The sequence below is a fragment of the Astatotilapia calliptera genome, chromosome 15 (genome assembly GCF_964374335.1).
Source record: "Astatotilapia calliptera chromosome 15, fAstCal68.1, whole genome shotgun sequence".
Classification (NCBI taxonomy): Eukaryota; Metazoa; Chordata; class Actinopteri; order Cichliformes; family Cichlidae; genus Astatotilapia; species Astatotilapia calliptera.
The window spans coordinates 17,809,063-17,824,566 of record NC_137436.1 but is presented as its reverse complement, the minus strand read 5'-3'; the positions used below and the strand labels follow the sequence as shown (position 1 = coordinate 17,824,566).

Here is a 15,504-nt window from a genome sequence, read left to right as displayed (position 1 = left end):
CCCTTAGCATGCTTACCAAGCTCTTGAAAGCTAGTTAAAAGCAAAGCAAATAATATGGCCATTCATTTTTTTTAAATGACTGCCATCCGGGGATAACCCATCCTTGCAAATGTATGTTCGTAATTTAAAAAAGCATGCATTTCAAAGTTTATACCACTAATACCTGTGTCATCGCTATGTGTTGATCAGTATGGCAAACATGCTCACAATTATTTTAGACAGACCAAACAAAAACATTTCAGTCATCTTTTCATAGCTGGTTTTCATCCTTATTTAGCATCCGGGGAGGTAAATGGGGAAGATGGCCTCTGTGTGTAGCAAATATGAATGAGGCAAAAGATCAATGAGTGTTGACCAAATGAAAATTTATTGTGCCTCCTATTTGACACCCCCCCACCCCCCCAAGTTGCCTATGTTGTCCTCTGCATATTTGCATTTACTTGTATTTATTGATGCTGAGTTCTTGTTGTGGTTGCTTTGCCGCAGTGTTCAGAGGAGTAACTGCTACATGGTGTGTGTAGCAGACGCAGTTACCCCGTCTTCGTCCAGCCGCTCTAGCTCCGACCTGGAGATTGGCTGTTTGGCTGACCTGGCCACTGGCCTTGTCTCCTTCAATGCCAATGGCAAAGAGCTCCCCACATCATATCAGGTAAGTAAGTATAATAGAAATCAGTTGGCAGAGGAGTGAAGCACAAGGTTTGGCTCGTAAACTTCAATAGACGTAAGCTATTACGACTTTCTCTTGTGGTTTAGTATTCTTCCCCTGCTTTGGCACACATGTTTGTTTGTTTTTTTTAATATCCTGAACGCAAAAAGAAAAGAAACTCTAAGCAGTTTGAGTCACTGCCTTAAATGAATATCTCTCTCAAACGATTTCACTCATCACATATTTGTACTGCCCACACACTCTCAGAGCGATCTTCCCTCCTTTAATCCTTTCAGGTGTCATTAATTCATTTGTGCCACAGCAAATTAAAGCTGCAGAGAGATAGAGTTGGGAAATTAAACCGCTGAATTCTCATCTGTTTTGTGAACTAGTCATACAAAGACAGACATCGGCTCAGTAATCCATGCCTTGCTTGCTGTCCTCATCTCTGGTTTTTAAAGCATCACATTGAATGCCTGACTAGACACTGAAATGGTGCACTGAGAATCTTCTACCGCCTGTGTTCTCCTTTTTTTTATCTTGCATAATCTCCTGTTTCTCTCCTTTCTTCTCGCTGCTTTATTTAGTCATGAATTGGCTTTTTAAGAAGGAGAAAGCCCTCTGAGGGAACCAGGAGGCTTTTAACCTGATGAAAAGCTTCTTGTCCTGTTATTGCATCAAAGCTTTGGTTGTTTGTTCTCTTTCTTTGTAAAGTCTGTGATGGTTGTCATCGATATACCAGCTAATACTCATTGAACTTGGATTTCAAACTTCAACTAATCCACAAGCTTAGGGGTTAAAAGCCTTCTGACATTAGTTGAATTTTCCACCAGAGCAAACACGAGGCAAGCACAGTGCTCGTTGCATTAAATATATAAATTTTCAGATTCCACCATGGGCTGAGTTCAAGGAAGAGCTCTGTTCTGCATGTGTTGCTGCACTTTTGTCTCATTTTGGTGCTGCTGTAAACATGGGATAGGCTGATGTGGATAAGTATGGCTTTGTTTACTTTCAGGTGGAACCAAATACCAAGCTCTTCCCTGCTGTATTTGTCCTCCCCACCAGTGCAAACCTCTTCCAGTTTGAATTTGTTAAGATAAAGGTTTGTTTCTGTCCTAACCAAACAACACTGTACACAGTTTTAAGCACTTTTCATCAAGTTATGAAACAGCTATGTACTTTATCTTCCTCACACTAATTAAGAGGTGTTGAATTTTTAATGCCATTCATTCATAGTCATTGGACTGCCCAGCTGGCCTATATTTTGACTTGGTGACCCATTTAGGATGCTCTTGCACTGATTAATTTTGTGTGTGTTTGGAAAATTAGTAATCAATATACATATTTACAGTGAAGAAAGGATGTCACAGAAAGCACTACGTATATAAAAATAACTGATTGCATCGCTATTGACTGAAAGGATGTGATATAACCAGATATTAATATAGTTTTCATTTAATCAAATTTTCTACTTAATGTGATTTTTCCTTCTTGTCCTCATTGTAATCCCAGGATGCCATGCCACTCTCATCAGCCATATTCAAGAGCGAGCACAGGAATCCGGTGCCACAGTGTCCGCCACGATTGGATGTGCAGACAATTGTGGCAGTGCTTTGGAGCCGGATGCCCAATACCTTTCTCAATGTGGAGACGGCTCGTGTTAGTGAAAGACATGGCTGGGTGGTCCAGTGTCTGGAGCCTATGCAGATGATGGCTGTACACATACCTGAAGAAAACAGGTGTGATTATAATACTCTATAAACCGTATAAACAGTGACAAGTGACTGTTTCACTTACAACGTGTTACTTTGTGTTCCCTTTAGTTGTTAGGGAGGATGTAGTGCGTTCAGTGTCTTTTCACATTTATAGCACTTAAATTAGCTTCCATAGACAAATGATTGAGTAACAATAGATACTTGTCATTCATTCTTTACTGTGAATTGGGCTGATGAAACACATTTAAGACAGATTAGCTGCTTCCAGAACAAACACTTCTTGGCACTACCTGGGCTGAGTACTCACTGGTGAGGGTCACTGTAATTAAATTGAAGGTAGCTGCTAACAAAGACTTTAAAGTTTTGCCCAGATGAATCATAATCACAATGAATATTCTCCTTTTGCCTATACACTTAATCAAGCCTGTCATTCCATTTTTAGATAGATTTAGGGCTACACTACTAATGTTTCACAAATGTTCACACTTTTAATTGCTGTTGCTGCATCCATGTGTCTGACCAAATAATTGACATGGACCATGGACTTTGAAGTTACTAGACCATTTTTAATGGTTCCTATTTCATACAATTCAAATGTGCATTTTAACACGGAAAGACTCCTGTAAGCGGACATAACATTAAGGCGACAAACTACAAACCACACATAATGTGACATCATATAAAGTAATCTCAGTCAATTCTATGCACAGTGCTACAATTTTCATGTTAACTGCAGACTGTGATGGATTGAGATGCTAAGAGGTTTCTAATGTGTTTATTATTATTATTATTATTATTATTATTATTAATGTGTTTTGCAGCCCCATAGATGAACTCTTGTTTCGTAGCATGTGTATTTGTGTGTTCTGATATCAGAATACATACTGGAAAATAAGTTTTAATGATGAGTAAACAGGCCTTTAGTAATACATTTGTTTGCTGTTTACATAAAACAAACAGTTTTAATTAGAATATTGATGATTTTCATTAAGTTAATGCAAAGTCTTTCTGCTGTGATCAGCAGAGTAAATGACTTACTCGAGCTTACTTTGTTGTTGTGGTGTCTTTGTTTGCAGGTGTTTGGACATAATGGAGTTATCTGAGCACGAAGACTTAAGGAAGTTCCACTACCACACACTAAAGCTGTATTGTGCCCTTTGTGCACTGGGAAACACTCGTGTAGCTCACGCCCTCTGCAGCCATTTGGACCAATCACAGCTCCTCTACACAATCGACAATCAGTACCTCTCTGGCATGCTGAGAGAGGGCTTCTACAATGTCCTTATCAGGTGTGTTGGTGTGTTTCGATATATTTTATATACTTAAAATGTAAGTTGCTATGGATTGCTCAGCTGGTGTGAATTTTGATTTTTAATTTATCTTACTGAAAAAAATGACCTCAGTCAATGACCCGCCGTGCATCAAAACAAGAAGAAAGCTGCCGTGTTTTTACTCATCGGATCATTTAATGATGATACATGATAGAATTATGATTTGACAGTGTCATCTGCAACAACATTAACTGTTAAACTGATGCAGCATTACGTGAGATCACTGAGCAAATTTGTGCTATAAATCTTAATAATCCCTCTGCTGTGTTTGTTTTTCCACCTCACATCTCAGTGTTGTTGTTTAAACTGTCTTTTCTTCACATGATGTCAAATAGCAAACTCATGTGTACCTTCTATATTGCTGAAAATTCACTTTTAAGCAGTGATTGTTAAAGCCTTTGTAACGGGAGGGTTTGGTTTAAGAAATTTGATTATGAGTAACAGAGTTTGAGCAATCAGCACATTATTTGCTTGTCAGGCACTCATCACCACAACTACTATCTCTTACAGATGTATTGTGGTTATTGGGTACTGTTGGTTTGTGGAAACCATACTAATACAGCATAATTCATAGTTCTTAGGAGAGATCATGAATCATTTTTCTGCGTGTTTTTGTAATAGCCAGTGTCTTTACTCATGCTATGATTGAACTAATTCTACTTATTGTCAGCATTCATCTTGAGACAGCAAAGGAAGCCCGTCTAATGATGAACAACGAGTTCATTATCCCTGTGACGGATGAAACGCGCTCCATCAAGCTGTTCCCAGATGAGTCCAAGCGACATTCACTTCCTGGGGTGGACCTAAGCACCTCCCTTAAACCTCGGGTCAATTTCTCCCCTGTGGGAATCATCAACACCAAACGCCAACAGTTCCTCTACAGCCCCCAGATCCCATTGGGCATCCTAAAGGAAAAAGCCATCAGCATGCTAACCGAGGCAGTGCAAGGTGGAGGGACACACATCCGAGACCCAGTAGGCGGGAGTCTTGAGTACCAGTTTGTTCCCATTTTGAAACTGATTGGAACGCTGTTAATAATGGGAGTCCTGACCAGTGATGAGGTGAGGCTGATTCTCCTCCTGATCGACCCCAATGTGTTCGGAGAGACCAAAGAGGGTGAGGAAGTTAAGGGGGATGAGGTGGCCGTGTCAGGGGAGAAGGAGGAGGTGAGCAAGAATGAGGAGAAGGCTGTAGAAGCAGGGGAGGAAGAGACCAAGGAGAGCAAACCGCAAGTTAAAGGCCTGCTGGAGAAGTCTCTGCCAGAGTCTGTCAAACGCCAGGTGATGACAATAATCATGCACAGATGATTAAGCTCAGTGATAAACTGAAGATAGGAAATAGCTGAATTAAACTAACTCCATCAATTTATCTGCCAAGGTTTTAATTAAAATTTAATTTTGCCTTCATGAGATTAGGTACACTAATTCCCCATTTGTCAGCAGTTTTGATTTTTTTTATGATTTATCGCTTGCTGAGAGATGAATTCATGAGTAGAAAGTAAGGCAGTGGCTGAATACTAATGTTCTATAAATGACTAAAACTTGCTAATAATAATCATGCATAATGGAGATGGAGCTATGAAGTTAAATCAAAAAAATGTCATTCATACAGTGAAACAAACAAAATCAAAACCAATAGAGACATAAAGAAACAGAAAACCTTTGAGTTGTTCACAGATTTCTGTCCTTTTCAGATGTGTGAGCTGCTCCACTACTTCTGTGACTGCGAGCTGAAGCACCGCATCGAATCCATTGTTTCCTTCTCCGACAGCTTCGTGTCCAAGCTGCAGTACAATCAGAAGTTCCGCTACAATGAGCTAATGCTGGCTCTCAACATGTCTGCCGCTGTCACTGCCAAAAAGACCAAAGAGTTTCGTTCACCTCCGCAGGAGCAGGTACAACACCGCAGAGGGGCCAGTGTATGAGAAAGTGTTTCCATCCTCTCTGAGATGTAATTTATGTTCAAGGTGGTTTCCGTTTGCATACTGTCATAAGACCCTGGACGGATCGCCTAGACCTTGGGGTAAAAACAAAATCAATGACCTTGAATAGAACAGAGTCAGAGGCAGACACTAGAACACAAGGTGCTGCAGTTCTCTAATTGCCTTTTAGTTTTCAGTTTCTTAACTTTATTTTCTGCTGGAATTCCCGAAGGATAAACTGGGCCATATGTGCAGCTAAAATTAACTTAGGAGTGAATTGGCCCTGCAGTGATAGTTAAACCTTTGGCCTCTTACAGGGTAAAATTATTATTAGTCCCACAGGAGCACTTTATGTTACAGTGGGTTCATTTTTTATAAGTCAAATATGTTTAAGCAGAAGATGAACTTAAACAACTGGCACATGATTAATGAACCTTTCTATAGACCATTGTGAAAAATGTTTGCAAAATCTTAAGTTTATCAAAGTAAAAATGCCATCCATCCATCCATCCATCCATCACTGCTTTTCTGGGTTGCAGAGTCTATTCAGGGGAGCACTTTAAACAGACATACGGTTCATCTAATGGGACACCAAAAGTGTTCCTAAGCCAGCTGAGAGATATAACCGATATCTCTAAAGCATGTTCTGGTTGGGACTTGCCTGCAACACTTCAACTAGGAGAGCTCTTGGATGCATCCTGTTCAGATGCCCAAACTATTTCAATTGGTTCTTTCTTCACAAGAAGATATCAGTGCAGAGTCCACATCACTGCAGGATTGATCCATCTGTCAATCTCAGTCAATCATTCGCCCGTCACTTGTAAACAAGACCCTAAGATATTTAAACTCCACCACTTGGGGCAGAAACTCATCTCCAACCCAGAGGAGGGACTGCACCCTTTTCTGGCTGAGGACCATGGCCTTAGAGAACCATTCTTGCCACTTCACTGAAAATCTCTTCAGTACGATCTGGAGGTCATTGTCTGTTGAAGCCAGAAGAAAACAAAACGAGGTTACACTGCTGTGAAAATCCAATATCCAGTGTTCTGCTAGATAGTATATTTTTATGTAAACTGTAGCATGTCTCTGAGCCAGACTAGAGAATAGGAAACAGTGAGTAAATAAGGAAAGAAAATAAGGAATAAAGTCTCTGATGTGTTCTGTGTTCACATCGCTTGCCCTGTCCTGTAGTATTGTTGAAAACAACCTGGTAGTGACTAGACAAGGTTGCTGCATGACTGCAAAGCATTCATGTTTGAAATATTTAATTGTGCATCCTCTGAGCTGTGAAACCTTGAGGATAAGCACTTCCAAGATATATTCTGATCCCTGAAACTAAGTTGTGGTGGTCAGCAGCAGGTGCATACTGTAAGCGAGATTCTCCACAATAAGAAACCTCCCGTGGTTTATTAAAAAGCTCTGCCTAAAATAGACATGGGAATAGGCTAACCTGGACTCTGCGATGGATGCATCTCATTTATATTTAGTGTTTTATAGTTAACTTGTGACCTGTAGCAAGCACAGCAGATCTGTGGTTCTACATGATACATTAAGTATTTTCTGCATTATATTATGTAAATAACTGTTTAATGTTTTTAGTTTCACATTTGACTGGGTGTGATATAAAAATGCTCAGACTATTTCTGTCTGAGTTCATCAGATGGCCACTATCTGACAAGCCCATGTGAGCACTTACCGCAGGAGACTACATGAGTAATTATGCTGTGACTCTAAAATGGTAATGTGCTTGCCTCTGTGACTTTCCACTGCTCTCTACTGTGCAGTCCTTCTTTTATTCATTCCTTACCACTCTCCTTCCTTCTTTTGATCTCACTTCCTATCTAAAATTATTTTCCGTGTTGCTGTTCTCAAGTGCTTTCTGGTCTTATAATGTAAACACTCTTTTGTTTTCTGCAGATAAACATCCTGTTGAATTTCAGTGCAGGTGAGGACTGCCCCTGTCCCGTGGAGATCCAGGATGAGCTCAACTCGTTCCATGAAGAACTGCGGCTGCATTGTGGTAAAGTCCAACTGCTGACAGTTAATGTTGTTGATACAACTTGTATAAAGATGTTATGCATTTCTGTTCATAAATGTCTAAAGGTGTCACTGTAGATCTTCTGATAAGGACATCTTGTCACACAAAACTAACCATAGCATTATTCAGACAGGCCATGAAGTCGAGCTAAAACACTGTCCTCAAAAATAAGTTGAGGACTCTGCTAGAAAATCTCTGCCAACAGTTGCTGCACATCTGCAAGCCACTTTGCATCCCACCTCCACCCCACTTCTTTGAGATTTTATTCTTTGTGGTGCTCAGAATTCATATTAATAAGATTCTCTGAGCAGTTCTTGTGATGACAATACACAAAGGATACATACACATTGTAGCTTCACTCGTTTGGATTCAAGTGAAACTCTGAATTAATATTTAAAAAGGTTCTGAGCTGTAAGTTGCCAGGGTTCTTCTTACGTTACAGACCAGCAAAGACCTTATTCCAGCAGCCTGTCTCTCTGATCATCTGATCAGAGACTTCTGGTTGGTTCACACTCTTAATTTAAATCCAGAGCTTGTAGCACCTAATTTTGGAACAGCCATCCTCAGCCTTTCAGGACTTGTTTGTTTTAAATGACTGCGGAAAAATCATTTTATACAGTATGTTATTATATTCCCCAATCTTCTTCGCACCGACTGCTTGTATGGAATGAATGTATGTGTGAATGAATGTAAGAAGAACCTATACTATCCTATGATTGTCTGCTTGCATGCTGGGAACACTTCTTTTATTAAAATGTGAAGCACTATGTAACTGTGTGTTGTAAAAAGTGCTCTGCAAATTAAGTTAATATTATCTGGCAACATAAATATGTTTATGTTATGAGAATGATCGTTAAAATGGGTTTTTGTTTCCTTTACACAATGCACATGGAAGCAGTCGGTATACCAGGATAAATCTCTGAGCGCCTCCATTTCTCCTGGCAGGAATTCCAGTGGAGGAAGAAGAAGAAGAACAGGACACTTCAATTAAAGGCCGTCTTCTGGCTTTACTGTATAAAATCAAGGGCCCACCACAGAAGACAGAGCAGGAACCCACAGAGACTGAACAGGCTGCCCCCAGTAAGTAGCCTTTAACACCAAAGAAGAAAACAAGCTAGCGACCAGTAACTGTACTGAAGTTTAACAATAACTCAGCAATGCATATGGCAGTGCAAGGCTAAGGTTTATTATTTCAAGTGTTTATCTTGGTGCTGCAACACGTAAGCAGGACTTTATTGTGGTTGCTATCAGTTTCTAAACATATACCACATAACTATGTTTAGCATTAAATATTATATTGACATTCAAAATCATAAAGCGGTACCGATTTATCCATAATAAATATTGCAGACCACAAAACACTTTCCAATCACTAGTTCTTTGCTTCAAGCTTTTTCTTTTTTGCTGCCCTTTGCTCAAAGTATGTTTTTGTTCTGTTTCAAATAATAGAATAAGACTAATGGACAGTTCCTGCAAGACTCTCTGCCATAAATTTTAATACCTTGCTCCAGCCTGCATTATTCAAAAGCATTATAAATGGACGGATGTTCTGATTCAAGATTATCCTGATGGATCTGCTTTAGCATGTCTACAAACCCAATTCCAAAAATGTTGCGATGCTAAGTAAAGTTTAAATAAAAACGGCATGCGATGATTTGCAAATGTCATGAACTGTATTTTATTCACAATAGAACATAGAAAATAGTTTAAATATTTGATTTGAGTCATTTTATTATATCATGAAAAAAATAAGCTTATGTTGAAATGTTTGGTAGTAATGTGCCTGACAAACGTTGGGACAGAGGAACAAAAAGCTGGAAAAGTGAGTGGTACAAAAAAAACAGTTGGAGGAACATTTTGCAACTAATTACATTAACATGCAATAGATCAGTAACAGGATTGGATATAAAAAAATAAATAATTAAAAAAACGTAACGTCTGAGAGAGACAAAGTTTCACCAATCCACAATTAACGGTGTCAGTATTGGATGGAGAAATCTTTGTCTGTGAATACACTTCCACAAATGCAGGTTAATGCAAAGAAGAATCCACACATAAAATTAATCCATAAACACCACCATCTTTGGGCCAAAGCTCATTAAAAATGTGCTAAAGAAAAGTGGAAAACTGCATCTCTGATTGTATGGAGGTGAATTACTGCCTCTGGAACTGGCAGTTTGCACATCTGGAAAGGCACCATGAGTGCTAAAACATATATGCAGGTTTTAGAGGGACATATTCACCCATCCAGATGCCATCTTTTTCAGAGCTGCAAACTCTATCTATTACAACAGTATGCTCTCATAGTTGGAGAGTCCAGATACTGAACTTGCCTACCTGCAGTCCAGATCTTTTACCAGCTGAAACTTTGGACACATCATAAAATTAAGAGAATCCCTAGAATCCCTTATCAGACCATTGGACATTATTACTAGTCTCCTCAGCTCCCAGACATTAACAGACTGTCACCTGACAGTGGTAAACATGGCCCAGTTTCAACTTTTTGGAGAGGTTTGGCTGCCATGAAATATTAAAAAAATAACCTTAGTTCTTTCTTCAAAGTGTACATTTTCACATTTTAAACTTTTACCACGTTTGCTGTGTTCTATTGTGAGTGAAATATGGGTTGAATTCTGCTTTTTCACTTGACTCAGCGTTGCAGCATTGTCAGAGTCTGTTTTGTTCATCAAATAAATTGATGAAACAGTCTGACAAAAGGATGGACGGGCGAAATAAGCTGCTTCTCTTGCCTGACAAAGTTAGAGCTGCTAATTTTTTCAACGTGTAATTTTATTGTCGGATCTTTATATGTCAGATTATATATAATTAATGCCTAGTCAGTCCTTTTGGGATGGGGATGATTACTTTCATTAACTGACGGTAACGCTCATTCACTGTTATAAAACTTTAAAGCCAGTAATTTGTCTCTAAAACTTTTGCTTCCTTATTCTTTTGATGAAAAGCATCGAAGCACCTATTGTTGATTTCACAGCATTGTTTAATTAGTCAGATTACTCAGAAGTTATAAAAACTTGGAATCATCCATAAGGCTTTTTGTTTTTTTTTAGTTTGCCAACAGCTAAGGAGCTTATTTCCAAGATTTAAATGCCAGCTTTAATATCAACCGCCTTGGCTTGAACTTGTGATTAAATTTGTTTGTTTGTTCCTCTCTTTATATTCCTGCATCACTCTAGCGTGCTTCAGATATGCTGTTAGCATCCTCATAGACTCATCAGGAGATGATTGTGGGGTTACATCCAATATATTGACAAAATATTAAAGCTCCCAATTAGTTCTGACTAATAGACTAATTTACATTTTCTAAGAGCTTTAATTAAGCCAATTCAGTTCATGGTTTATGCTGACTTTGGAGTACAGCGCTGTGCCAGTGCTCATGTCTATATTTTTGCCTGTCATTTGCAGATTAGCACGCAGACTGCATAAGCTTTCAGTGACTCCCTTGTGAGCCATGGTTTGAGATGATTCAGAGCAGATGTGAATTTGCAACACTTTCACCTTCAGGGCATCTACACCGTCTCTGTTGTCTCATTATGATTCTGCTTGAATCCGGCCCTTTGTTTTAAGCAGATGTTGCGCTATTTGGATTAAACGCTCAAGGTTCAGTGATGGCTTTGGAATTGCAGTGTTTTGAGAGGTGCAGCATTTAGCTACAACTTCATATGACTTCAAGTTTTTCTCCACTGGTCCTTGTTTTATTGGTGCTTGGCATCGTTAAGAGGGAAGTTTCATGAGACTTTAAGATAAAGTTTAAAACATACAGTTTTAAAACCTATACTACAGTTTAATTAGCTTGTCTTTGTATATCTCTGGAACAAAAAGAGAAAAAATAAAGAGCATATCATCCATCTTTCCTAATGAACAATGCTTTTGAAGTGCCCGGTCCATAGATTTTTATTTTTTCTCTAATTTGCTCATTCAAAGGTTTGAGAGACAACAAAAATCAACTGAAGCTTTGACAGATACATGATTGTAGAGCAACCTTTATTTACTGCTTCTATTTCTCAATTTAAGAATACTGAACTGTCTCTTCTCCAGCCAACCTGAAGGAGCTTATCTCCCAGACCATAACCAGTTGGGCTCAGGAGTCTCACATTCAGGACTCAGAGCTGGTGAGAGTGATGTTCAGCCTGCTGAGGAGACAGTATGACGGCATCGGGGAACTGCTTCGGGCCATGAAGAAGTCGTACACCATCAGTGCCGCATCTGTGCAAGATGCTATTAACCTGCTGGCATCTCTGGGTCAAATCAGATCTCTGCTATCAGTGCGAATGGGCAAGGAAGAGGAGAAACTTATGATTGATGGGCTCGGGTAAGAAAATATATTATGATGCGCACACTGTTATAAACGATAAAAACAATGCCCGATTCTAGAAATATATCATTGTGAACAGTGTACTCTCCCGCGGTTACAGTACTGTGGGCTTTATAAATCGCTTTCTTGTGTTCTTAGCGACATCATGAACAACAAGGTTTTCTACCAGCATCCTAATCTGATGAGAGTGCTGGGCATGCATGAGACAGTCATGGAGGTCATGGTGAACGTGCTTGGGGGAGACAAGTCACAGGTGAGCTTAACATTGCTCATGTTTTTGGTTTTCCTTGACCACTACAAACTATCGAGTCAGTCCTTTTTTAATGGATCGTATTCATTGAAACTGTTAACTTTTTAGTCATGTATGGAAATAGTAGCTCCCAATCTTAACTCTTGGAGAAGTTCTTTAAAACTCCTTATCCTGTTCATAACTTTTTAAAGAAGTTTGTACATGTTTTTGACGGATTCTTATTTGTTATGTGGCCTCTTTCACCATAATTAGGGGTACAATTCATCATGATTAATGTGTAGATTGTGTTAATAAAAAGTGGTTATAAAAGGAAAAGTGTTAATGAAAGCTGTTGTCTATACAAAATACAAAAAAAAGTTTCCATAGTTGTTCAGAGCCCCGCCCACTTTCCTCACATTCCTTATTTTGGTCAATAATTAGCCTTCAAGCCAAAAATCAGTTACTGTCATGGTTTGCCGGGGCAAGCCGTGTGGAATTATTTAGGACCAGGACGCGGCAGCTCTGGTGCAGGTGAGTATTTATTAACGAAGGAAATACAAACAACAAAGGCACTGGGAACATGAAACTGGAACCTAAACTGGGTAAAACTAACAAAACAAACCAGAAACGAAGATGCAGGGAGGTCCGGGGAAATACGCATGGAGAGATGCAGGGAGACCGAGGGAAAACAACACAGACGAACCAGCAACTACTAGGACAGAAGACACAACTAAAATACACTCAGAGAACACAGGGAGATTACACACAGGTGGGGAACACAGCTGGGAGTGATTAACGTGACGAGACTAGGGAGGCAAACTGAAAACACTCACATAAGACGCAGACCTTCACAATAAAACAGGAACTTACACATGAAAGGACACAAACTAAGAAACGCGGACTAAATACAGGAACACACGGGCAGAACAGAGTAAACACTAAACAGAGGAAGAACAGAACCAAAATCGCAAGAAGAGAAAACACAAAACGCTGGGTCAAAAGGACCCAGGATCATGACAGTTATGAATTAAATGTAGCAAAAGGAGGAGCAAATCATAAATTTTAAAGAACCCAAACAAGCGTGTTTTTGTTTTGGGTATTTTTGCTTGCAAAATGACTCATACAGTAAATCTGTTAGCAAAACATTTGCAGGTTAATTTTCTGTTACAAAGCTTAGTTTTAGGGGAAGAGTTTGAGTTTGTGACTGACAGAACTTTTAATGCTTAATAAGTTGTATACCGATCTCAGGAAAACAAAAGAGGCTGAAGTGAGCCAAGAGAAACTGCTTAATACCCAGAAAAACGGCAGCGTAATAGAGAGGACAGAGGAGTAAAGGTATCAGAGGGGTGACAGGAGGCCACTCAGACCTGTCCTTTTTGGGTGGTGCTGACAGAAGCTGGAAGAGCTGGTTGCGATTTAATGCTGCAGCCAGTGCCAAGCTTGAAGTGAACCTCAGACAGACGGACCTCAGGGAGACATTCAGACCTTCGTGTCTGTCTCTGGCACTGTGATCGCACAGGCTCATAGCATAAATTCCTGACTGGTTTCATGCCACTTGATACGTGTACCTCGCTCGCTGTGGCCATATACAGTGACAGTCGTGAATATAGATCAGGTTTTTAATATTTGCTGTTTGATTACCGCTGATGTTGTTTCAGTCGTGGCATGGTGCTGTATATTATGAGATTGTGCGAGTCGTAGGTTTTATCACGCAATCAAGACAGATGGTTTATAGAATATTATGAAGGAATAAATCTCTGAACTCGGACACTGACAGAAAGTTTGCTCCCGGTCACGCACAGCAGGACCGCATATGGGGAATCAACAAAGAAACTTGTTAAGCTGTATATTCTCAAAGTAAAATTGTTTGTGCTTTCAAAGTTTCTGTCAAATCTGCCTTTAGAGGTGGAAGCTTTGGCATGATTGAAAGTTCAATATTTGTCAGTTGTCTGATAAATGTGATTTTCTGTGCTGTGCATTTTTGCAGATTGTAATCTGCCTAAAGTAAAATGGGGTTTCTCTCCTCCTCTGCTGTCAATTACTTTTTCTGCATTTCTGCTACAGAGCAAATGACTCTAGTGATTTATGCTCAGCCTGAGGCTTGGACTGAGCCCATGTGAGGACTTAGAAAAATGAGGATGGCACAGATCTAAAAGCATTAGATGCAAAAGGGCTTGAAGGTCAAACAATTTTTCAGTTTCTGTGTTCAAAACAGGAAATAGATTTTATTTATTGATTCCATGATACTCTTTATGATAGTTTAGATACCTTTATCAGACCCAAGCATCTAGTACTCTGCATCCTGTAGTGACATTAAAAAGAATTCTAATATTTCTGAGCTCCTACTGCAGCTTATTTGGGGCTATTTGGCTGCAGATTGATCCATACAGTCTACTTTTTTCTTCCACAGGAGATCGCCTTCCCCAAGATGGTAGCTAGCTGTTGTCGCTTCTTGTGCTATTTCTGCCGTATTAGCCGGCAAAACCAGAAAGCCATGTTTGACCACCTGAGCTACCTGCTGGAGAACAGCAGCGTCGGATTGGGTAAGTATATTTTGCCTTTTCATTATTTATTTGGAAAAAAAAAAACTCAACTTAATTTATGCACAGCTGTCTTAAGACATTGACTGGGCCATTGCAACACATTGATTTTTCATTTTTAGCCATTATGTTGTAGAATTGTTGTTGCATTTTGGACCATTGCTCTGCTGCATGACCCAACATCAGCTGAGCTGTAGCTGTTGGACAGATGGCTTCCTATTTGACTCTAACATGCTTTGGTAAACAAAGGAGTTCATGGTTGCCTCAATGACTACAACATGCCCAAATCCTGTTTCTCTTGGGCTTTTAGCATTTTTTCTAAGCATTGCACAGTCTGACCTTGGGATTAGTTTGCAGGGATGTCCACTCCTGAGAAAAGTTTTGTATGCTTCTGAATAATCTTCTTCGCTATAGAATGATGAACTTCAAACTAGAAATGGTCTTAGAACCCTTCCCAGATTGACGGGCAACAACAGTTGTCCCTTTAGGCCAATTCTATTGTCTTTGCTCCTCCTGGCATTGCATTAACACACTCCTGAATGTTTCAGACCAGCAAAGCCTCTGCATTTATGGAGGTGCTCACACTTGCTGACGATTAGGTGCATTCGATGAGCAACACGTGGCTCCAACTTCTTAATTCTATGAAATCTGTAAGGGTGTACTTATGTTATTCATACACTTCTTTGACATTGTGACTCAATTTTTGTTAAATATATACTGCTATGTTGTCACGTATGGTACAGGTTAGGAA

General features: G+C 39.6%; 1 protein-coding gene across 1 annotated transcript in view; it reads left to right on the top strand.

The window, feature by feature from the left end:
- Positions 1-15,504, top strand: part of ryr3 (ryanodine receptor 3) — a 112,173-nt gene that overhangs the window by 58,079 nt on the left and 38,590 nt on the right. The window contains exons 32-42 of the mRNA XM_026143503.2: positions 487-649; positions 1,662-1,748; positions 2,159-2,385; positions 3,438-3,650; positions 4,363-4,972; positions 5,386-5,586; positions 7,531-7,633; positions 8,597-8,731; positions 11,708-11,981; positions 12,123-12,237; positions 14,624-14,756. Coding sequence (XP_025999288.2) covers positions 487-649; positions 1,662-1,748; positions 2,159-2,385; positions 3,438-3,650; positions 4,363-4,972; positions 5,386-5,586; positions 7,531-7,633; positions 8,597-8,731; positions 11,708-11,981; positions 12,123-12,237; positions 14,624-14,756 — 2,261 coding nt within the window. The remainder of the gene's footprint in view (positions 1-486; positions 650-1,661; positions 1,749-2,158; positions 2,386-3,437; positions 3,651-4,362; positions 4,973-5,385; positions 5,587-7,530; positions 7,634-8,596; positions 8,732-11,707; positions 11,982-12,122; positions 12,238-14,623; positions 14,757-15,504) is intronic.